The 23,547-nt window shown below is 46.6% G+C and overlaps 1 protein-coding gene across 5 annotated transcripts in view; it reads right to left on the bottom strand.

The window, feature by feature from the left end:
- NRP2 (neuropilin 2) overlaps positions 1 to 23,547 on the bottom strand; it is a 115,355-nt gene that overhangs the window by 59,811 nt on the left and 31,997 nt on the right. For all 5 annotated transcript variants that reach the window (XM_025404391.1, XM_025404392.1, XM_025404393.1 and 2 more), the window contains exons 3-7: positions 21,745 to 21,926; positions 15,485 to 15,715; positions 14,257 to 14,412; positions 12,113 to 12,282; positions 10,175 to 10,330 (exon numbers count right to left, since the gene is read on the bottom strand). In XM_025404391.1, the coding sequence (XP_025260176.1) occupies positions 10,175 to 10,330; positions 12,113 to 12,282; positions 14,257 to 14,412; positions 15,485 to 15,715; positions 21,745 to 21,926 (895 nt within the window). The remainder of the gene's footprint in view (positions 1 to 10,174; positions 10,331 to 12,112; positions 12,283 to 14,256; positions 14,413 to 15,484; positions 15,716 to 21,744; positions 21,927 to 23,547) is intronic.

Below are 23,547 nucleotides of genomic sequence, written 5' to 3'. Positions count from 1 at the left end.
CATCAGGAGACGCTAAGGAGTTCACATTGGGGGAAAAAAGCTTTATTTGCCATGTGAATGCATCACTGGAAAGTTGAGTGGATCTGAACTTTAACACTGCTGCTAATCCACAGCATACACACCACGCTGGTGCCGTTTAGAAACACAGCATGTCTTATGTGTTGCTAATATCCAATTTTATCTTATCTGACCCTGGCATTTCTCAGCCTTGGCAGGCAACACTAAGAGACCTTTTCTTTCCTCAGTGAGTAAATGATTGTGTATTTGGACTGTCTTTGGGATGGCGGTGTGTGCATGAGTGTGGCTCACATGGGCATGGGGTGCACATGCTCGCATGTATGAGCTGAGGGAGGGGGTCGGTCTTCCCATGGATACATGTGGCCACAGGCTCTGGGTGAACCCCCTAATCTCTGCTTACAGTATCGTCAGTCAGGAAGGGAGGCAAGCACACAGTTTGTATCCCCTAGGCCATCTACCTGACTACTTCAACTGAACTGCACTCTGCCCTTTCATTTTGCCTACTCTTCTCCCACCCTTGAATCAAATGAAGGATCTTTTCAACTTAGCTTCAGATTACCCTTCACGTTTCCAAGCCTAGTTCCTGAACTGTTTTCTTGTCTGCTCTTGACTTTGTGTTCACATCTGCCCTCTGTTCTCCGGATGGTGAAGGAACAACATCTTATTAGATTTTTAACACACCTCTCACTCAGAGTGTGGTATAGTGGGAAACACAAGACAAAAAAACCTACTACTGAATCAGAAGCCAGGAGCCGCACTCTGCTGCTAATTAGCTCATAAGTGTGGGCAAATATCTCTACCTCCCTCGGGCCCCAATTTCCTTCTCTGTTAAATGAGGGGATTGTATGAGTTGATTTGTAAGGTTCTCTCTGGCCCCCTGCTTCTAAACCTTTCTTCACATGACTTTTTGTGGTTTGAACTGCTTTAACAGTGTCCACTTTGCAACAGGGCACTTTAGTTACCCGTTGTCCCTTACAGCCTAAGTGCTTTTGCAGACAATTGCTGTGGATGTTTTATACACTTTGAATAGTGCCCGGAACACATGGGGAGTGCCCCACTCACAGGGCAAGTATACCTTGTTGATGTGTTGCTTCAATACCAGTTCAAATTATTAATAACAAAGAGTCATGAATAACAACACCTTAGTCCTTACATATTGTCTTTTGCCCAAAGATATCAAAGTGCAATTTATGAAAATCCATTTTTAATGAAATATTAAGCAGTTTCTATTTATCCTGACCCAATGGGTTTACAAGGTCTCTATTTTTCTCCCTGCATCTCCCCTATTTATAGCTAGTAAATGCTTTCATATATTATACATCTTTATGACTTTCTCAATGCTTCTGTGGTTTTAGAATCACCCTTCATATGTTTTCTGATCAAATTCACTGAGATGGATTCTTGGCTTCCAGTCTAGGCATTGCAAGGTAAGGGGTTGTGTGCATGGGAAATGACACCAGGAAATTGGTTTTATTCCCTATTCCCTGATGACTCACTGAATCACTATAGGTAAATCAATAAACCGTAGATACCTTGGTTTCTCCTTCAGGAAAATCAAGTCGATAACAGGCTTGCAGATAGACACTTAAGTTTACTGGCCTTCCCTCCGAGACTTGCATAGCACCCAGGACAGATGTTAGCGTGTAAGCCAAGTCACAAGTCACAAGTGGGTCTTTGCACAGGTGGGATAGTTTCAAGTTCTAAAAGCCACAACTACTCCCAAGTCCCGCCTTCAGGCCAACAATTTTCAGACCACAACTTTGCAGTGAGGTATCTGAGAAAAATCAGTGGATTGCCTTGTATGTTATACTCAGATAGGCATATATCAAACAGAATGATCGAATGTTAACATCTGCTTTAGAAGCTGGATGTCACAGAGGACATACATTTTTTATTTTTTATTTTATTTATTTATTTTTGAGATGGAGTCTTGCTCTGTCACCCAGGCTGGAGTACAGTGGCATAATCTTGGCTCACTGCAACCTCTGCCTCCCAAGTTCAAACAATTCTCCTGCCTCAGCCTCCCTAGTAGCTGGGATTATAGGTATACGCCACCGTGCCTGGCTAATTTTTATGTTTTTAGTAGAGACAGGGTTTCACCATGTTGGCCAGGCTGGTCTCAAACTCCTGACCTCAAGTGATACGCCTGCCTTGGCTTCTCAAAGTGCTGGGATTACAGGTGTGAGCCACCATACCTGACCCATTTTTTATTTGTTTTAAAAGAAAGATCTTAGTATGGTTGTTTACTACCCAAAGGAAAATCACAAGTATGTTCAGGGTGACCCTAGTTTTCTGATGATAGTGTTGATTATATCATAATTATTAAAAATATATGTGTGTGCCTATTTAAAAAGAGCTAAGCTGAACATAAAGATTTCTTCAAGTGCATCTCTACAAACCAACTTTAAAAAGCAATTCAGGGCACAAAGTGGTCTGGATTATCCATTTGGTGCCTCTCTGAATTCTGAATATAATCCAGCACTTTCCAATTGATTTTTGAGACCTTTGGTTTCTTGTCAGTAGCACAGAGCCTGAAAACCATCAGCATTTCCTGGATTTTCTGATTTGCACCTCTAGGGGAGAGGGGACCTGCCAAATAAATCAGCTGCTATCCAGCATCCCAGTTTGGTTGTATCTACACTCCCAGGAAAAGAAAATCAGTGCATTTTGACCATTCCTGTGAGTCTGCAAGGCATGGACAATATAATTCAACGTCATATATATGTGTGTGAGTGTGTGTGTGTGTGTGTGTGTGTGTGTGTAATCTAGTAAGAAGCATCCAGCCAGAACGCATCACTGATGGTTTCTGAGACCATCTCAGAACATTTTCTCTTCTTCCCACCCCATTTCTAGTCACAGTCACCTTTTCTTTGCTGACTCCTCCTTAAGTTGTCTTGGAAGAACACACAGTGACTGGCATAGCTGAGGACAGTGAGCTCTGCAGCCTTCTTACCTTCTAGGCCTCTAAGCAGAGGGATTTTCTGCCCAGCCTAAAGCCTTTTCCTACATACCATTCATCTTCGCTATCAATACCCATGTGGCCGGGACAGTGTAGATGCTACCTGTCATCACGCCTGCCTCTGGGGCCTGAGATGAAGATGCTGTCCAAGTCTTTGAGCTCCCTGGAGGAGAGACACAGCTGGCTGTTTCACCCTTCCCAAATGAGGTGGGCCCTTTGGTGGACAAACACAGTCTCTCCTTACGTGCACCACTCTCATGTGAGTAGGGCTTCAGTATTCAGCTTACACACTCCCATCTCTTCGTTACCTGTGCTGTGAACTACTGTTTACTTCTACTTTGCTGTAAATATCTGAAGTCAGCCAGCTCCAGAGACTGCAAAGAAAGCAGGGAAATGTTTCTAAGACAGCACAGTGCTGGAGCCCTGGGGTAGACATTGTGCATGAGGTGCTCCTCTTCTTTTTTAAAATAAATATTTCTCTCCACTAATAAATGTTTCATTGCCTCCAAAGTTCTCCCTTTCAATGTACTTGGCACAGACACTCAAGAAGGAGGAAAACAAAGCAGGGAGAAAAGTGGCAGGAACACAGGGCAGAGGCTGGGGGAAACCAGAAGCATGTTTTTAAAACTAGTCTCAGAAACAAATGTGCTGACTCATCCACTCACCCTGACTGCAGACCTGTGTGTCCTCCCTCTCCCACCCCCTTCCCTTGCATCTGCTCTAAAACCAGCCATTGGGTCTACACGTAAAAATAAATAGCTAATCAATGAATGCCATCCTGTTTAATTAATTTGTTGCACAAAACAGGCAAGTAGGGGGAGGGAACTGTTGCACTGGGATGGGGAGGAAATGATATGAAGGCAATGGGCTTTTTTTGTTGTTTGTGAATAATGGTCCTGATCTTTTTCCTTTAAAACTCCCCTCTAAAGACAATTTTAAAAGTTGTTTTAAAGCTTCTTTCATTCTAGTGGATGTGGGAACTTAGCCAGATATAGAGTCAGAGGCATGTGTGTGCATGTGTACACATTACATACATATATGTGTATATATATATAAAGAGAGAGAGACATTAAGAGAAAGTGGGGATGCGGGTAGGCAAAGAAGCTCTCTAACAACAAAATACGCATTTAGGACTCTGATGACCTCTGCTCTCATCCTCCTTCACTTTCGGGCTGTTTTTGTCATCAGGCAACTTCCCTACACGAAGGAGGAGACAGGCGCAGGGGCGGCTGTGTTCTGGGGGGCGGGGATGTGCGCATCCCCATCTGTGTGGGCCTGCGGGGCCCGCTAGATTTACTGCGGGATTATGTTACCCCCATCGAGACGCTGAGCCCTGGAACACAGCATACTAACAGGATTAGGGTTTCAGGATTTGAGACAGGAACGCTTCGGGGAGGAGGAGGGGGAGGAGTGCAGCTCAGGGGTGGGGCAGGAGAAGAGCGGGCGGGAGAGGAGCACAGGATCAGAGCAATGAGCGGGCTTGGGGGGAATGGCCAATGTCCTCCTAGGAAGACGGAAAGAGAAACTTGGACATTCTGGGACATTATAGCTGGGTAGGGTGGGCCCTTCACCCCTGGAAACCTAACACAGATGTTTGGGCTTTTTAAGGAGGCGCCTTTAACTCCCAGGTGGGCAGAGATTGAGGGAACAGGGAGTGAGGTTCCAGAGACCTCTGCCACCTGCCTGCCTCTTCCGGTGGAGGCTCTGCAAACCAGAGCAGGGACAAGGTGACATCAGAGAGTGGGGCAATCTACCAGGTGAGGGCTTCACTCCAGTGCTTACCTACATTAGTTGGGGTTGGGGCAAGGAACATGATTCCTCAGCCCAAGCAAAATCACAGCACCCTTCCACATGCCCTCTATGTGCTCCTTGTCACTGGCTCTGTGCACAGCGGGGACCTGGGAGGTTAACGTCAAGGCTATCAGCGCCAGGGAGGCGCGCCTCAGCTATTGGAGACAGTTCAGCACCCACGGGAGCTGGGTGACGCTGGCCACGGAAGCCTGATAGAGAAAAGGTTCAAGCTTCTGTATAATGAAATTTTCCCCTGAGCTTCCTAAGTGGAGAGGCTAAAGGTCTGAGCTCATCCCATGGCAAATGGATAAGGGACAAACTTAATTACCTAGGGTACTGGATTCTTCTCCATTTTAATTGAGGGGGTCAGATACACTGAGGGACTTGAACTTGGAAGGGGCATCAGCCCCCTTCAGAGCACACACAACCATGGTTCGATGACGCCGTTCTAGCCACGACTTCTGAAGGCTGGTGCCCATTACAGTGTGAGGCATTGTCCTAATCTCATATACAACAAACAAAATTACCACCACAAAAGGAATAAGGGGAAGCCCATCATCTGCCAGGAGGTTTTTTAAAAAAAGGTTTCTTCTGAAAACTTAAATGATCAAGTGGAGGCATAATTGCATCCCTAAGAGAACAATGAGGCTGATATGGATGACATTTATCTGAGGCAGCTCAGTGCAGGCCCCATCAGATGCAGGGAAAGGTCTGGATGACTTATCGTGGTCCATTCCAGGCCTATGATTTTAAAGAGGCCCATAAATATCCCATGGGGCCTTCTTACTTTTTAAATTGATAACTTGCTTCTGCTCAAGAAGAGCTTTGTGGGTCTCCTCCATTAATTATGTCCGCAGAGAGCGTTCCATCTGCAGATCTCAAGGTGCTTTGCCGATAGCAGCCACAGCGCCACTCCATTTGGACTGGGTGGAAACCCTGAGGCCTGGAGCCACTAAGAGACGTTTCCAGGGTCATGCAGTGCCCTGTTTAAGAAGGTCTGAAAATAGACATCCTGTGCCTCTAGCTGTTAGCCAACTGATTTGGGGGTTTGGTTTTCTGACACCACTCTTTCTCTCCTCCCAAGTCTCTGATTTAAAAATGATTTAATTTAGAAAATAAATACAAGACAGAGGATTTTTGAAGTGGGGTGTTTATTTGTTTTGAAGGGATGTAGCCAAATCAAATAAATGGCAACTCCTTTTGACTCCCCATCCTCATGATTCTGTCGTGGGGCCCAGCTCCACAGCAATGAGCCTAGTGGGTTAAGCCACGTCCAGGCTCATCCTGCACAGAGAACTTCACTGGAGAGGAGGCTTTCCGGGAAAATGTGTGCCTGTCAGTCCTTGGACTGAACATGTAGGAAGCCAAGTTCCCTCAAGATGAAGAGTAAGGCCTAGGCCAGACTGTGGGGAGCGCCAGCCTGGACATCCAAGTCTGGTGACCAGGCGCCGTCCATGAAGGGTCCAGTTTCCTAGTCCCTGCAGCAAGGTACTTAATCTCTAAGAGCTTCAATTCCACAGTTGTGAAACTCTGTGAAATTCTCGAGTGAATAAGCTGGTGCCTGAGGATTTTCTGAGTCCCTTGGAGGTCATCCTTACATTAATGTGATGAGCTCAGTGCATTCCTTCCACTCCTTGTGGGGTAATTCTGAAAATTCTTGGACCCAAGTCTTACCTCATCCCTATCTCCCCCCATCCATCCTTGATCTGGCCAATAGCGTGCATTTGGCACCCTACAGACTTTCTCTTTTAGCCCAAATTTCTTCCAAATACATCAGAATAGCCCAGAAACCCTGTGACTAACCAGAGCTATGTCAACAAGGGAGATCCCCACATTTACCGAATGAGGGGGAAGTGAAGATAAGGGCTTTTGCCTAGACAAATAAGGGCAATAGTCTCTCTCCCCTGTCTTGTCACCAGCTGTGGTTCTATTCCCCAGGCACAGCTGATCCCCCAGTGCAGACTCATGGAATCAGCATCTCAGGAGGGCAGGACCTTGACTATGACCTTGTGCCTCTGAGCTCTTCCTATCACTCTCCATGTGCCTCTCTTGGTATGTATGTACATAATTGTGCCTATAATTATGTAAACATACACGAACCTTCTACTGTTGTATTAACAATGCCATGTCTGCGTCTGGAGTGTTACTAATATAGCTGGGGAAACCAAAAGCAGTAATTTCTGCTTGTGGTTTCTAAAGAAATGTATGCAAAGCAATTTGTATAATTTAAGGGAGCACGTGGGTTGGATATGGGTTCCATCAGGCAGATGAGCTCTCTGCCTTGTGGTTATGCCATAAATATACATAAGGCGAGCCCGCCCTATATGAGAATCATAGGTTCCATATTTATGGCATGTGGAATTGGATAAAGATTTGGGATGTGCTGTGCATGTGGCCTGTGTAACCAGGCTGCATTTGCCAGGGGGAGGTTTGCAATGCCCCAGCAACAGGGTGACTGACCACTTTCTCACAGGCGACCTCATGATGACCTGTTGGATGGGAGGAGACCAAGAAGAGGCTGCTCCCTGGCTAGGGGAGGCTGGAAAAGAGTTCCTTAGTCTCCCTCACCCCCTGGCAGCAAGAAGGAAGGCATTCTTTCAGAGGCCTAGGCCTTGCCTCAGCCCAGTCTGGGTCCACATTGTAAACAGTGTTTTGCAAAGACATAGCACAGCCCTCCCCCGCCACCTTGCATGCTCATTAATCTTGTTTTTCTCTGCCTTCCCCAATTCCCTGGTCTTTGGTATGCTGCATTGCTGTTGACAGTGACCAGGGAGTTGAAATCGAGTTCCCACATTTCTGTCCCAAATGTCACAATTCCCTCTTCCTTCCCTGCACACTGGGAAGGCATTTGCAAACCTTCCCTCTGCACTGCAGAGCAGAGCAGGGCAGAGCCGGCGGCTGCCTTCCTCTCTGCTTTGCTTTTCTGCTAACTCCTGTTGTCTGAATTTCACTTTCAAGCCCGTCACTTAGCACCCGTTAGCTGGGCACAGTGCTCACCATCCAGCGGCTACAAAGAGAAACTCAGTGGTGGTACTCGGCGTGGATGAAGCCTCTTCCTCCACTGCCCCCAAGTCCCCTCCCCAACCCCCACCTCCCCCATGGCATCAAATCGAACTGCAGCAGACTTGACAAATCTATTTGGCATGGTTCACTCAACTATTTCAACCCCAACAGCCCGGAGAGCTGCACTGACGCACCGTGAATGAGGGGGAATCTGCCCATTAAATACAGATATCTGAACGAAAGATCTGCTAATGAAGGGGCAGCTGAGACCATCCTTGCAGGGGAGACAAGGAAAGCCTCCTGGGCGCCCACCATACCCGCAGTGGGGTGAAGGAGCTTGGAGAGTGGGGCAATGCCTACTTGGCAGGCTCTCCATTTTCCTGCCTCCCTCTAAGTACACAGAGGATGAATTTCTAATGCGGAAGAGAAAGGGCTTTTCCTCTGCCCCAACTCCGTTTATTTGGGCAGGACTAATTCAGTAAAACAAAAACAAAAACAAAAAAACTCTCAAGTTACCCCTTGGCTTCTGGGGAAAGAAATCTAGCCAAGTGGGGAAAGAGGAGGCAAAAGAGAACGTATCCACTATGAAAAAGTTGAGAAAAATAATTCTAAAAACCAGAAAGCTAAATTCAATTTCAGGAATATCTTTCCTGAAGAATGAATACCAGGGATAAAGCCAGGGAGGACAGCATTCTATGAAAATGTGCAGTGCTAAGGTATTTCCAAAAGCAGATTTCCTACAAATGATGTTTTAAATAGCATCCTGGTCCATCTGCATGCTTTTAAAACAGCTTATGCTACAGTATCCCTCCAGGCCCGCACTGCTTAGTCACTGCGCCTGGACAGGGAGACAGTCAGGTGAGCCCCACTCCTCTCCCCGGGGGTCACCCCTGCCTGGCTTCTGGCACTCGTCTGCTAGCTGAGCTTCGGAGATCTACCAGTTTATCATTGAAAAGGCTGGGGTGGAACCAGGTCTCAGCCCCCAAGCTTCTGGCACCCAGTGCCAATTCAGGCTGGCCACTCCCGACGGATGCTTGGCAAGTCTTCCTGCAACCAAGTCAGTGGGAAACCAGACCTGGCCGGGCACATCTTTCAATTACTAAGTACCTCACAATCTTTATCATGGAAATCGGGCAATTGTGTGCATGTGTGTGAGATACTTGGTAATATCCAGAAGCCATGGTTTTCAGATGAGTGGTACCCCATTACTATGGTGTTTTCAATTTTTAAAAAATCTACTCCTTTTCCCGTTTCCCAAGTGAGGCTGCCAACATCATAGTTCAGAATTTTCTGGGTCTAAGGTTTCCAGCTGCACCAGACAGAGCAAGCTGCCTTAGGGCAGTGATAGGGGCTGAGGAGATTCCCTTTGGAAAAGATCTTTGGCCTCCCTAGGCTTGGCCACATGTGACCCATTTTGATAATTCACACCCTAACAGACCAGGGCCTGGTGGAACTGGAACGCTACAGGAGAGACCCGCTTCCTCCCTCCCTCCCTACCTCCCTTTTAGGGAAGGAGAGGCAGCGCCTGGGAATGCCCCAGACATCACACTCTCCTTCCAGACCTCTGTGCCAGCTCCTGCTCTGCAGGGGGCACCATGCCCTGTGCTCCCATCACAGATACTGCAATCCCACCCACACAAGCCCCTGGCTGTTTGCAGTAAGCCTCTATGTGCTGAGTGTGCTGTGTATATACACATATAGCCCCCACATCGCCCGTGCCAGCTGCAGACCCAGAATGTCATGTGTCTTTAGAAAGTGGAGTGCCAGACATTTATCCATATGTATACAACAAAAGCCCCACATCACCCACACAGACCACACCTCCGGGAGCCGCAGACGCGGGAGACGCCAGCAGAGAGAATTCAATGCCTTGCCGCTAAGCATGATTGCCAGTTCAGAACCCATCCCCGACAAACTGAATTTCTCTTCATTATTTATTGTCCTCTTTCTTCTGCGGGACGTTGTGATTCCCTCTCAGGATTTGTGCCCTTTCATTTCCAGAGCTCCGTAACTCCTGAACTGTAGTGTCATGTGGTTTTGTGATTGTTAACCCAGCATGTGGAAGGGACTCAGGCCATAAATGTTCAGTGAATCCTGTGTGGGGAGAAGCGGACTGGGGACGCATTTTCTCCTTCATTTGAAGTCAGAGAACACTCTGCAAGCTCGCTCTCTCTCTGCTGCGCAAGATGCAACAGCAACCGGGCTGTCAGAGAAACGGTGTTTTCCAATCGCTTTAGCCTAAGAGAGAAGATTTTCAAGGCCAGCACGACCCTTGCCTCCATCAATTATCTGAGCCTCACTACACAAGGCTCTCTCTCCTGTAGGAGGTCGCCTTAAAGCTCCCCTGATCCCATCCCTCCTGCCCTGGTCCAATGTGCCTTTAAGGTAGGATCATGGATTTACCTTGTGATTTTTGCCATGCCGGTACACCATCCAGTCCTCTCCATTAGTGCTGACTTCCAGCTTATAGGATTTGACATAGTAGCCATTCTGTGTTTCCCTGGAAATCGCTCCCTGTGTTGCGATGGCTGTGAGCATGGTTAAAAAGCGCAGGTCCACCTGGGGAAGAGAGGGCAGGAGTAAGAGACCACCATTCCCAACATAGGGCAGTGTCTTGTTGTTTTCCAAAGGATGCAATCATTAGACTTTTCTCCCAACCTGTATCTGTGATTCGCTGAGACGTACTTGTAATTAGTATCAGTTTGCAATTCTATTGGACAATTAAACTTGCATTATCTTACACTAAATCAGACACCTTGAAAAGCTAGGTTTTCTTTTTTCTCTCTTTTGCAAATATGAAGGGACAACACTCATTTTTTCTCAATCATTGAACATCTAGAACTATAATCCCTTCTTAGTAAATGAAGGCTTGCCTTGGACTGTGGAAGCAGATGCTGCTTTAAAGAAATAAGGCTGAATCTACTCCACTCTACTGTCCAATTCACTTACAATGCCCTAGTTCCAAAAGTCACACTCATAGAGGCATCCCCTCCCCACACCCTCTCCCTCCATTGTGTATTTAGTTGCTCAGGTCACTAAGGGGTCAAAGGGCATGTAGAGTCTGCCCAAGCAATTAGGCTTATGCACCAAGGCCTGACCTTTTGCTCTATGAGGAGGATGGCCAACATTTTAAGGTACTTCCCCTCCCACAATGCCAAACCCATTTGGAAATTGCTGGATGTCATTCCTTTGCTGGCCATGGTGTTTCTGAATGGCAGTCTCCATGTGACCAAAATGTAGCTAGCACACACTGGCTAAATTCAATTCAGTAAGCACTTATTGGTGACCTACAATGTGCTCAGCATTACTAAACATTCAAATAAGTACACAGTGCCATCTACACGTATGAGAAACAGGTGGATGGCAATAGGAGAAAGTATAAGATGAAGGTCAAAGATAGGGGATGCCAGTTATAAAGAACTTTCTGGAAGCTTTGCAGGCTGAGAGGAGATGGATTTTTGGAGAGGCTGAGAGGAGAGACAATGACAAATGGCCCCAGGGCTTGCTGTTAGAACCTCTGTGGACTCCCTGGAGTTTCTAAGTGGTCTTTCTCCCTTTCCTGTTGTCTGCTTTGCAACATCCTTCTTAGAGCAGAGGTCACCGTGTCGCATCAGAGCTAGGACAGGCTTGTCAGTGGGTCACAAGGCTGTCTTATATGTGTCATAAAAGCAGTCACTGCTCTGGTGTGGAACTAGTAGCTTGCTTTTCCCCTGTTTACTTCTTCCCAGGGGATGAGAACTGGAGCAGTGTGCAGTGCGGGAAGATTACTCAACATGAGCTGCAAGTTGTATTCAGAATAAAGCAAACAATGGTCTGAAGAGATGCTGCCGAGCATCTGGACGCCTCGAGTTCCGTTCCTGGTAGTGACATTTTCCCATGTGTTCTTCTGATAGCTCTGTGCAAAACCTTCCTGGCAGGGCTGTCTCCAAATAGCAAAGATCATGAGAAGCTGTCATGCGCAGTTAGCACCTCAACAAACCTGCCCTTAGGAGAATGCCCCCCATGTCCCTGATGCCTCCCTGTGCCAAGAATGAGGAAGATTCAAACAGCTTATAGAATGTTCCTCGAATATCTATAGGGCAAACAGCATCCTGGCCAAACAATTCCTCCCAGGCTCAGTAATCTCCACAAGGGCGGGGGCAGGCTCCCTCTGATCAGTGTATGCCAGCATGTAACCCAGTGCGTGGCATACACATCTGTTTGGATGAATGAATCAGTGGAGTTCTCATGTATGCTGTGTTTATTTTCTTTGTGTCCTCTGTCCACTGTATTTGAGGAGCTACCCTCCTACTCCAGCAATACATACACACTCTGCACATCCTCTGCTATCTGCACAAGTACCTGGAGATACTCCTTGTTGGAATCCAAGTTGGGGGTCCAGCCATTGTCATCACCATGGAGCCGGCTTTGTTGAGGGGTCCACCTCCCATCAGAGTAGGTAGATGAGGCACTGATCTGTTCATTAGCAATCCGACCAGACTCCATGCCCAGAGGGACATTGCACTGAAAGTCTGGGGAAAGGAGATGGTCAAATGCAGAGTTAGGCCTTCCAACCTCATACCCCGGGGTTCCCCAAATGTTGCCTCCCTTCTAGGCACAAGTCCTTGCAGGCATTTCCTCATTTAACAGACCCTAATTATATGCTCATGTTTTAAAAACAACTACACCACGTCATAGAGCTTAACAACCCCTCTGGGTCTGAAAGAAACTAAATGGGACCTAAAAGAAATCAGACTATGGATAAATAACAGAATCATCATACAAATTAAAAATATAATTTAAAGCACAAAAACTGTTAGTGCTGCAGGCTACAGATGCCAGATGCACCATTATTGCAATACAGGTAAATGTGAGATAGACTTGTGGCGATTCGGGTGAGCTGATACATCGTGGAAAGCCTGCTTTATTAATAAACACCCAGGAGGCACTTCTGCTTCTTTCTTTTTTCACTCAACTGTCTTGTGAGTTCTGGCACAGAAGACAGACATTACAAAGCATGAATACTTGTCTTTGGGAAACCTCTCCATGAGCACATGCATGTCACTCTCTATTCCCCTGCACCACCAGTCTGGACAAATAGACCCAGCAGTCACTTATTCTGGCCTTGTGCTGTCAGTTGCATTGCTGTCCTTCCATGAATGCCATGAACACAGATCGATACGGGTGTGTGCATGTGTCTAAGATGGGCCAGCCAGCAATCCTTATCAGGTATAAGCCTATTCTTTATTCTGTGACTGCACTGGCCATTCACAGGACCTGGTGCAATTTGCCATACTGTTTCTTTGTCACTCAATCTTCAGAGGCTCTTTGATGAAAAAACAAATGCAAAACCCAGCAACCTTCCTGCAGGCCAGGCTGCTGTGTCTGTAGTTATATATATGGTGAGTTGTGTGCAATCAGGGCAGGATTTCCACAGCTTGAAGCATTCTTAAAAGTGCTTCTTTAGTCTTGAAACTTATTTGGGGCTGGGCATGGTGGCTCACACCTATAATCCCAGCATTTGAGGAGGCGGAGGCAGGCAGAGCACTTGAGGCCAGGAGTTCAAGACCAGGCTGGTCAACATGGCAAAACCCCACCTCTGCTAAAAATACAAAAATTAGTTGGGCATGGTGGCGCATGCCTATAGTTCCAGCTACTTGGGAGGCTGAGACACGAGAATCGCTTAAACCAGGTGGTGGAGGTTGCAGTGAGCTGAGATCGAGCCACTGCACTCCAGCCTGGGCAAGAGAGAGAGAGACTCTGTCTCAAAAAAAAAAAAAAAAAAAAAAGTTATCGTTTGGGTCTTTAAGTAGAAATGGCAGCACATTTGAAACACATGTCCAAGAGCAGCTGATTTGAAGATGTTGCTCAGTGCTGAGGGACCGCAAGTCCCACAGCAGCTGCGGTCAGAGTGACAGTTTTTAATTCCTTGCTTGGTGCCTGGCACATAGTAAAAGCTCCACAAACTATCTCTGGTGGACGTGTGGAGTCCAAGTCTAAGCAGTTGTACCAATCTAGTCAGGAAAACATTACCCAGGCCCAGAGATGGTTAATGTCAAAAAATACAGAGAGAGGTTTAAAATGGTTCAGTTTTGTGACAATGGCCCCTGAGATTTTGAGAGGGGAAAAAAATGGCTACAGACTAAAAAAATGTTAGCAGAGGAGGGATCCTGTATAGAGCATCCTAACTAACCTCTCTTTCATTCATAGATGAGGAAACTGAGGTATGAGATGGTGCCATGACTTGCCCTGAAAATAACTAATTCTTATTCCATATATATATATGTTTTTTTTTTTTTAAAGAAATAAGCACCCAGATTGACATGTGTTCTTTTCTCATCAACCTCTTCCTGGCAAGAGGATGTGGGCGCCTCTAAACTCAGATGCCACCATAAATTCCATGGAGTTCCCATCTTCTGTCTCATAGAGCTCAGCCTCTCTTCACCTGTACACCCTTACAGCCCTGATGGAAGGACAGGACAGAGGTTCCCAATTGGCCAACTCACTCTCTAGCGGCTCCTGGTGGAGCAGGTAGTAACGCGCAGAGAAGCCATCCTTGGCCACCGCCATGTCCGTGTGAAAGGTCAGGGAAAGGATCCCTGTCGATGAACGAAGTTCAGAGGGTGTTTTCGTCCCACAGTACTTGCCAATCAGGGGGCCAACTGGACATTCAAGACAAAGAGAAGTCAGTGGAAATCAAAATGTCAAACTTGGTTTCCACTCTGTTTTCCCTTCCCCTCACTGCATTTTATTCAGTGGAGCATCACTTTGTACACCTTGCCATAAAAACCAAAGATATGTTTCAAGAACAATGGCTAATATTTTTCTTGCACATTAAATAGCACTTTCACTTTTTCATCAAAAAGGTACAGGCTGCTTTCACTGGCTTCATTCTGTTCTCAGTGGCCTGGAAGATGAGCTGGAAAGGCATCATTACCATGTCTATTCTACAGAGGAAGAAACTGAAGTTTGGAGAGTGCATGTGATTTCCTTATTCACACTGCTAGGAAATAGCAGAGCTGGGCCTCCAACCCAAGTTTTCTGACTAAGTCTTGTGCTTTACCCAGGAAATGAAATTGCTCTTCTTGCTTAGTCATCATGTCTCCTTTATATTAGAAGATACTTAGAATGACTACAAAAGTGAAAGATTTGTTCCTTTCCAGTACTGATTAGACCCAGGATCTATGTTGGTCTTCACCTGTGAAGTACTGGTGGCTCTCAGCCTTGGGTGATGTACCTTTTCAATATTTATGACTATATTAATAATAATTTTAAAATTATAGTAATAATAATGATGATGATAGCAGCTAACTTGACACAGATAGGGTAAGTAATCTGTCTAAGGTTGCACAGCTGGTGAGTAGCAGAGCCAGGAGTTAAGCCCGGCCAGTCTGGCTCGGAGTCCTTCTGTTTGGTCATAGGGGTTAGCCATCAAGCCACCTTCTATCTTGACAATTTGGGGTAGAAATGAACACTATCTATAAGTTTTCTCATCCTTTCCAAGTATCTACTTAGTCTCCTATCTTTTTCTAAAGAAATATTTCCAAGAAAGTAGACAGCCTTCCTGTAATTTCTCTCAAGCTATTCTTAGTGAAGGGGAAGAAGAGAAAGTCACCATGGGTCATATAAGAACTCGTAGGAGCTTTGAAGTCTTTGTTCTTCCTCTTTATCATCACTAAAGCAATTAACAGGCAAAGGCCAAGCTACTGAAGAATGCCTCATGACATCACTCACCATGTGGAATGCCATCCCAGATGTCCAGCCAGTCGTACTTGCAGTCCCCCTCTCCCACCTGCAAAGGGTCATGCTCTAGGTCAAAGATCAGGAACTGCAGGACAATCTCCATCTTGGGTTTGGCCAGGATGGTAAAGGTGCAGTCCAAGTTGTGTGGATACTTCTCAGGAAACCCAGGGGATTCGATGGTCCCATTGGGGCTTGTGAAGTTTTTTGAGCAATCTTCAGAGCCTGTATGTAAAAGACAACTGTAGCACTAAGAAGAAGATGCCTTTCTTCGCGGCCTCTGTTACATGGGTTATTTAAATGTTTGGGCCCAAATCCCCCTACTCTTGAGGGTTTTGTTGCCACTGGAGTGGCCCTTGAAGCAACATACTCTTCACATGCACATTTCAAGCCTTCATAAATTAGGGAGGCACAGCTGGCTTGCTCTACATATCAGAGTGAGAGCAGCAATTGAGGAATTGGGTAGGGGTAGAGAGAAGTGTGTGTGTATGTGTGCGTGTGTGTGAGAGAGAGAGAGAGAAAGAGATAAAGAAAGAGAGAGAGAGAGAGGGATTCTCTTGAAAAGGAACAGAGTCTTCTTTCTCAGTTACTCAGCTGCTCACTCCAGAAATGTAAGTTATTTCAATCCTTAAGGAAGGCTTGCTGATTGCCAGCAGGGAAAACAATGTTACCCCTTATTTATTGCTGACCTCAACACTAGCCCCTATTGTACCACAGCCAACGAAGTGCCCCCTTCTCCCTCCAAGATCCAAGGTGCCTCAGGGGAGGGGCAAAGGGGAGCTTGGGTCTCATTCATGTCATGACTATATTAAAACGAGCTGCTCTGTAGTGGTCAGACAATTAACAATCGATGTTTTTAGCTGGTGGATCACAGCAGGCCATTGGGGATGTTAAAGGCCGCTCCGGCAACAAGTTTGGAAAAATGCAGCAGTGCATTGACATTTGGAAGGCTTCTGGCTCCTTTGTGGTGTGGATGGCCTTGTTTCTCTCCTGAGCTCTTGTGTCTGCTTTCTTGGGACGCATGGAGGCATCCTGATTAAATGCGGCACACATTCGCATCCTGGTGCAAACTTGGATGGCAGCAGGAACAGGAACAGGAGCTCATAAGAGGATTGCAGCCACCCTATCTCTAAATGCCTCTAGGTGGAGTCATATTAAAAGGGTCCTTGTTGTGCTTTAACCCAGCCACCATTTGCCAGGGCAGCACCACAGATGGGTCCCAGGAGCACTGCAACCCAGACCGATGGACCCACGGAACATGAGCTCGTGCACATTCACGCAACGAATGGAAATACTGGACAATTAGAATTGATTTCACTCATTATGTTCAGATTTTAAAAGAAGAAAAGGAAGCAGGATTTTTGAGGAGGATAATAGACACTCTTAAGCATTAAAAAAAAAAAAAAACCCACCAGAAATACTCGATAAACTAGGTGTTTACTGGCAGGAAGTGTCCTCTGGGGCTCACACTCAAATATAACTAGGTGATGTCAATACACTGATCTTAGCCTGCGGCGATGTCTTTATCCTCAGCTCCTGTAGGAGGCCTCTTGTTGAGTCTCTTTATTGATGACAGCTTTCTGGAAAGAGGCAAATGTCTGATTTGGAAGAAGTGCCATGCAAATAAGTGGGGATGGAGGAGTTGCAACTTTCTTCAGCACCAGACAGAAAATTCCAGTATCTCCTATCTATCCATCCATCACTTCCTACTTTCCACCTTGTGCTGTGCCTTGGCAGGGTAGGGACTAGGAACACACGAGGGCAAGGGCTAACCTTTGCATGGGTTCTGTGGAGGCTCTAAGCAGCGAATCTCAGAGGCTCTGCACCCCATCATTCATATGCATGGCAGCAGCAGGGCAGGCCCAGAGTTTTCAATGGGCAGCTAGTCCTGGCGGGATGAGCTGGGGCCGCCTCCCCCAGCTTTGTTTATGATTGGGCTTCAGACTCCTGAGGGCCTCCTCAATGGCCCGGGATGAGGCAATTCAGCAAAGCCAAGCCAGCTGGCGGGTCTTCAGGGGGCCAAGAGGAATTTTGAAAAGGTTAGAGTTTATGGCTGCTGTGCAGCATTCTTCATGCGGGCCACTCAGCTGAGCCTCACACATGGTTGGAGGAAATTAACTCTCTATTCACTTCTTGCTTGAGAGCTAGAAAGAGCATCCTGACATGCCCTCTTAGAGCTTGCTCTATTGTTATTCCCTTAGAAGGCAAGGGGAATCTCCACCCCCCCGGGAGTGGGGAATTTTCTGGTGGAATCTTTCTTTGGTTCCTGTCATAGGTGGGGCACAAGTGCTTCCATGATGGACATCTACTGAGTCTAAGAGAGACTTGGAGAATGTGAAATTCGAAAGTATCCATAGTTCCCAGGGTCTTGAGTTCCTGCATTTCTGATATATGGCTATAAATGAGTATATACTTTGACTCATTTTGAAGGCAGTGGGAAAACCTTTGTCCAGTTTTGTCTGTTTTTATGCAGAAAAATCAAACCTGTCTATTAACATCATGCATTCATCTCTAATCGTACCATCTCACTGTTTGCAGCATCACAAAAGCAGTTGAATAGCAGATGCCAAGAAGAGATCTCAGAAAAGGAGACAGAAGCTGACTCTTGCAGACATCTGCCTTATCCAAGATCCTTTTCCGAGATGTCTTCGAAGGTTTAAAGGTTAAACGAAGAACTCGAGTCAACAAATACTCAAGCCCACTCAAGGCTAAGATTGTACACAGAAGCTGGGGGATTTGGGTTGCAGTGAATGATTTCATAGGAAAGGACTGCTATGAAAAATGCCCACTCCGTTTTTCCACTGTGAATTTTACAATAACTCTGCAAGCAGAAGAATCTACAGGTATCGAGACATTTAAAACACGGTGGATTTACTGGAAGCTGAGTTTGCCTTTCCAGCAGAAGGTGAATTCAGTTCCTGAATTCAGGAAGTGGAGGCAGTAGGCACTCCGGGTTTTCTCTACCTCTGTGAATGACCCCAGAAATGTCACTTTCTGAAGTGTCACAAGCAAACAGGAAAGAAAACCTGATCTTGAACTTATGGTTAAAGGGGCTTCTGGAAAAAACCAAACACACACACACATTTTCCACTGATTTTGTTTTCAACGTGACATTTTACGTTTAAAAATTCCTCTTTTTTTTTTTTTTTCTGTTCTCACGATATCTTGATTTGAGATCTTTTAAATTTATGAGTTGTTCTGACTTACCCTTTTAAATGTAGACAGTCTGGTAGCATACAGAATCTTTTATAAACCATTTCACTTAGGGCAGACATGAACCTTCCACGCCAGCCACATGCCCTGGTCAGCACTCACACTGTGGGTCCTGCAGCAGAGGCTCACCAGGATAATGTCCCACTGAAGGCTTCTAGAGCCCTCTGTATGGCTATTTGCATATCTGTGTTTACAGTTTTTCCCGCTTCTTCCTCTCTATGAATCCGACTAGCAAACATAGCTGTGTTTGTTTGGATTTCTTCAGCATGTCCACCCATTTCTTTCATGTTCTGTGGATGACGTAAACTTTGTATATTTTCTCTCCTGACTCCAACAATGGAAATGTGGGTATAGGACATGGCACCTGCATGAATGCTCATTTTTCTAAACTTCTCTGTTTTGAATTTTGCTCCCTTGCACATTTCTGTACTTCATATAAGGTTGACTTTTTTTGTTTGTTTTTTGAGATGGAATTTCGCTCTTGTCATCCAGGCTGGAGTGCAATGGCACGATCTCAGCTCACTGCCACCTCCACCTCCTGAGTTCAAGCGATTCTCCTGCCTCAGCCTCCCAAGTAGCTGGGATTGCAGGTGCGTGCCACCATGCCCGGCTAAGTTTTGTAGTTTTAGTAGAGACGGGATTTCACCATGTTGGCCAGGCTGGTCTTAAACTCCTGACCTCAGGTGATCTGCCTGCTACAACCTCCCAAAGTGCTGGGATTACAGGCATGAGCCACTGAGCCTGGCATATGTAAGATTGACTTTCATGTGGAGAGTTGCTCTTCCAGTAGCAGGTGGGTATGATGGCAGGTACAAGTGGCCCTGAGAAGTCTACTGGGCTCTCATCTGCTCTCTCACATTGCCAGGAGTGTGGCTGTTGTTGGCAGGGCTTTCTCTCACAATCATCTCTTCACTAGGCAACCCCAATCCTTAAAGCAGGAAACCCCATTTCTCCAAGCCGAAGCCATCCCTTGGCTGGCACCATTGTTGCTAGGTGGTTCACAGACTTGTTGCTTCATTTGAAATCCTGCTTCAGCATGTCCTCAAGACAGCAATGTTGAATTATGACACCCTCTTACATGTTTTATCTTTTAATATCCTCCTTTCAAATTTGCATGATGGATAGAGTGAACATTGACTTTTCCCATGACTTTCTGGAGAATGTAGCATGATGCCTTGTGAAATACTAAGTTGGGTGGTGTGAGACCAAGGCTGAGCTTTCACGGCCCTGCTCACCCTTGTTCTGACTTCCCTTGGCCATCTTCCTGGAAGATCTTGCTTGGAGCTGTTTTCCTTTCATGGCCAGCACAGTGCAGCCAAGTGGCAGCATTAGCACTAGGGACCTTGCTACTGAAGAGATTCTCTGGAGCCCCTTGATTGCCAAGCCACTCGACTGCTCCCCCATTTTCATAACCACCACATGTCAATTGTACCTTTACTTTGCACTTATTCATTCTGTCTCATATCATAGTTTTCGTTTCAATTTACATACATACTCATCCAATAACATTGCCTGCGAGTCTGTCACGTGCAAAGGGTTTGCATACCTGCCTCTCCAACCCGAAGAGAGCAAGCACCCTCTTTTGTTTCTTTCTATTTTATTCTCCCCGCTGCTCGGCAGCAGAGGATGTTCCACTGGTGCTGGTGGCATTGATCTGAATTTTGCGCAAGACTCAGGGGAATATGGATCAAGCTACTCAGGGGCTTCGAACAGCTTGAGCCACTGGACACACAGATCGTCAGCCCCTGTGACTTCACCACACTCAGGAGCATGAAAACCCAAGGCAGACAGACCTTCTTGGGACCTGTGCCCTGCAGCAGCCTGGGCTGCCACTCTTGCACGACACGGTCCCCTCGGCCCCACCCCTTCATTTGATTCCACGTTCTTGTTCTCGGGCAGACAAACCCGACAAATATTTAGACAGAGTGGATATAAAAAGTGCTTTCAGCAGCTACCACTTCCTTTCAAGAACTGTTTAGTGAAAAAGAAAATATATATGAATAGTTCCCCTCACACTGAACTCAACAGGCGCCAGTCTTGGGCCTCTTGATGACAAGGCTGACAGTCTCCCCTTGAACCAGACTCCATCCACGAGTTGTAAAGCTTGGGCTGCTGGGGGCAGAGGGGAGACACACACATAGATGGAAGGCGAGCCTCTGAGGAGGGGAGTGGGCGGTGGGTGGGGAGGACTGGAGGACATGCTTCCCTTAGCCTCGCGATAACAAGCTCCACATATCACAGAAGAGGACACACCACCGGCAGAGTGTGAGTGTAGCTGATGAAGCGGGGTCTTGTGAATAAAAGTCTGCTGCATTTAGTTTTGGAAATGAGCACTGGCCCATAGTCTCAGGCCCTAAAGTAATCTACGGGGGACCTGATGGAAATCAAGCAGTCAACTTAAAGCAAGTGCAGTGCCCTCTGACTCTTTTTCTGCTATTTTTTGATTGCTTTTCAGGGAGTCAAGTTCATTGGCATTTAGAGAGTAGGGGTTCAATGGACAGAGGTGGTAACATGGCCTACCAAGGGATGGCTTCGGCTTGGAGAAATGGGGTGGCCTGCTTTAAGCCTTATTTTAATTTAAAAGCTATGGTGTGACCCCATTTGGGAGGTCATGGCAAGATCTTTATAGAGACTCCAAACAATGAAAAGATTATGTCCTCAGTCCCATGTAGTTCCAAATAAAGACATTAGACCATGAAGTAATCGTGAGAAAGTCATCAGAGTTTTGCTTTTTCCCATGAAGACTATTTTGATTTTAAAAAGCATACAAAAATCAGATTCTTTCAAGAAGTGTTTTTCTATTTGTCTAATACCACAAACAATGGCTGCTTTGCCCCCGCATTCTGCAGTCTGCCCCCTTAAGCTAGTGGATAACCTGAGCCGGCTCTTCTTCTCGGCATGTCTCTGGGTTCACCTTGAACCGCTCACCGTGCTCAAGCTGGATGACACTGTCACTCTTACCCAGTGCCTCAGCCCACTGGGTGCTGTCCCTCCTTCTCTAAAACGCCCATCTCCCCGCCCCTACGTGTGACCACACTGACCTGTCTTGAAGATCTCGTAGCGCAGAGAGAAACCTGCCCCCTGCCGGGCGTAGTCGGAGGTGAACTTGATGTAGAGCATGGAGCCCGAGGAGATGATGGTGGGCGGGGCGATGTTCCCACAGTGTTTGCCCAGGAGGTCTGCGGATTCACTGTCCCCATCCCGAATCTCAATGAAGTCATACCTGGGTGGGGATGGCACAGACAAGAAAAGATCACTCGAAGGACATGAGAAGGACCGCTGTGTCGCTCCCACTCATGTCTCTCTATTCATTTAGAGACGTTCAGGTGTTTCAGATGGATAAGCGAAGGGCACTTATGTCTGTTTGTACAGACTGGCAAACAGAGATACTGCAAGTCGTTGTGCTTTGTGAAAGCCACAGAGTGAATCAACACATGGCTGGAAGGCCTTATCTCTTGCCCACGTAAGAGCAGGAGCATCATTCTATCAAATATCACAAAACACATTTTTTTCTTCCTTCAATAGCACCATTTTTATTTCCTTTATGATGTCTCAGAATCTTAGTCTCTCCTTCTTAGCTCTGTGACATTGCAAGCTGCTGAACCCCTTTGAGCATCAATTTCTTCATCTGTAAGATGAGGATAAATATATCCACTCCAAAAGGCTGGGGAGAAGATGGAATGAAAAAATATAGAAGTAAGGGGCTAGGCACTGTGCCAGACACACGGGGGATGTTTCAGAGACATTTGCTTATTTTCCCATCTCCCTCCAGCCCCCTGTTTCAATTTTCCCCTGGGCCATCCCTTCTTTAATTGTTAGTGACAAAGACTCCCCACCCTGAGCCACCGCCCTCCCTAAGATGACTCTGCGAGGTTCACATCAGCAGTGTCTAGTCAACATGTGTTCTTAAAAGGAATCAGCCTCATATTAGATAAGGCAATAAAAACCTTTCTCCAAAAGCAGGGGTGAGTCTCCAGGGGCCCACCAGCTACGTGCACACAACTATTAGCCTCAGTGAGAGGCGGGGCAGGCTGCCCTCCTGAAGCAGAGGCCTGTGCTCATTTGAAGCAGAGTCAAACTGGCCAGGGCTGGGAAGAAGGCACCTCAAAGACACTCTTGGCTCAGTTCATGGGAAGGTGCAAACATAATGCACCATTTTATCTTGACAGACACACATTTTCCAGCCCCGGTATGTGCTCTGGCAGTCCTCACTGTGCTGCGTTTGTGCTTGCCTTCTGGGCTCCCAGTTAATACTCTTGTCACAACTGCTTAGGTGGGAAACTTCCTGCCCACCAGCTCCCTTCCAACTGCTGGCCGCTGCACCATTCTTTACTGAAAACCATCCATCTCCCTCTCCTTCCCTTTCTGTTTATTTATTTTGCATCAACCTGTTAAAGCAACATTTAAGACATCTCTTCCTTGCGGGTAAAGAGAGGGCTGGGAATGCACCCTTCTCTGGGATGTGCCTGCCCATGGTTCCTGTCACATACAAGGATCTGGGGTTGCCGGCTGCCTGCAGGAGTGGCTGGTGTGAGCTGGGGAGGCCTGAGGCCTCACTTTAGCCCCCAGGAGCTATGTTACTCAGCCACTTTCAAATAATAGACCTGTAAAGGAAGTCTAAGCAGGAGTGGACCAGCATTAATTCATTCTTAGACCCCACAGGGCTGGACTCCCACAGTCAAAAAAGAACTGCTGAGCTCCTTAGAGTCTGGAGAAGTCAAAACGGCAGTTTCACCCCCCAGGAAGAAATGGAGAGATGGTCACAGATTGAGAAGGCCGTGAGTTTGGGGGAATCTGTTTAAGTCTGTGGTTTCAGTGTGGGAGATGGTGCTGACTTTGAAAAC

The sequence above is a fragment of the Theropithecus gelada genome, chromosome 12 (genome assembly GCF_003255815.1).
Source record: "Theropithecus gelada isolate Dixy chromosome 12, Tgel_1.0, whole genome shotgun sequence".
NCBI classification, from domain to species: domain Eukaryota; kingdom Metazoa; phylum Chordata; class Mammalia; order Primates; family Cercopithecidae; genus Theropithecus; species Theropithecus gelada.
Note: the sequence above shows the minus strand (reverse complement) of the source record. Positions and strands in the feature narration are given on the sequence as shown.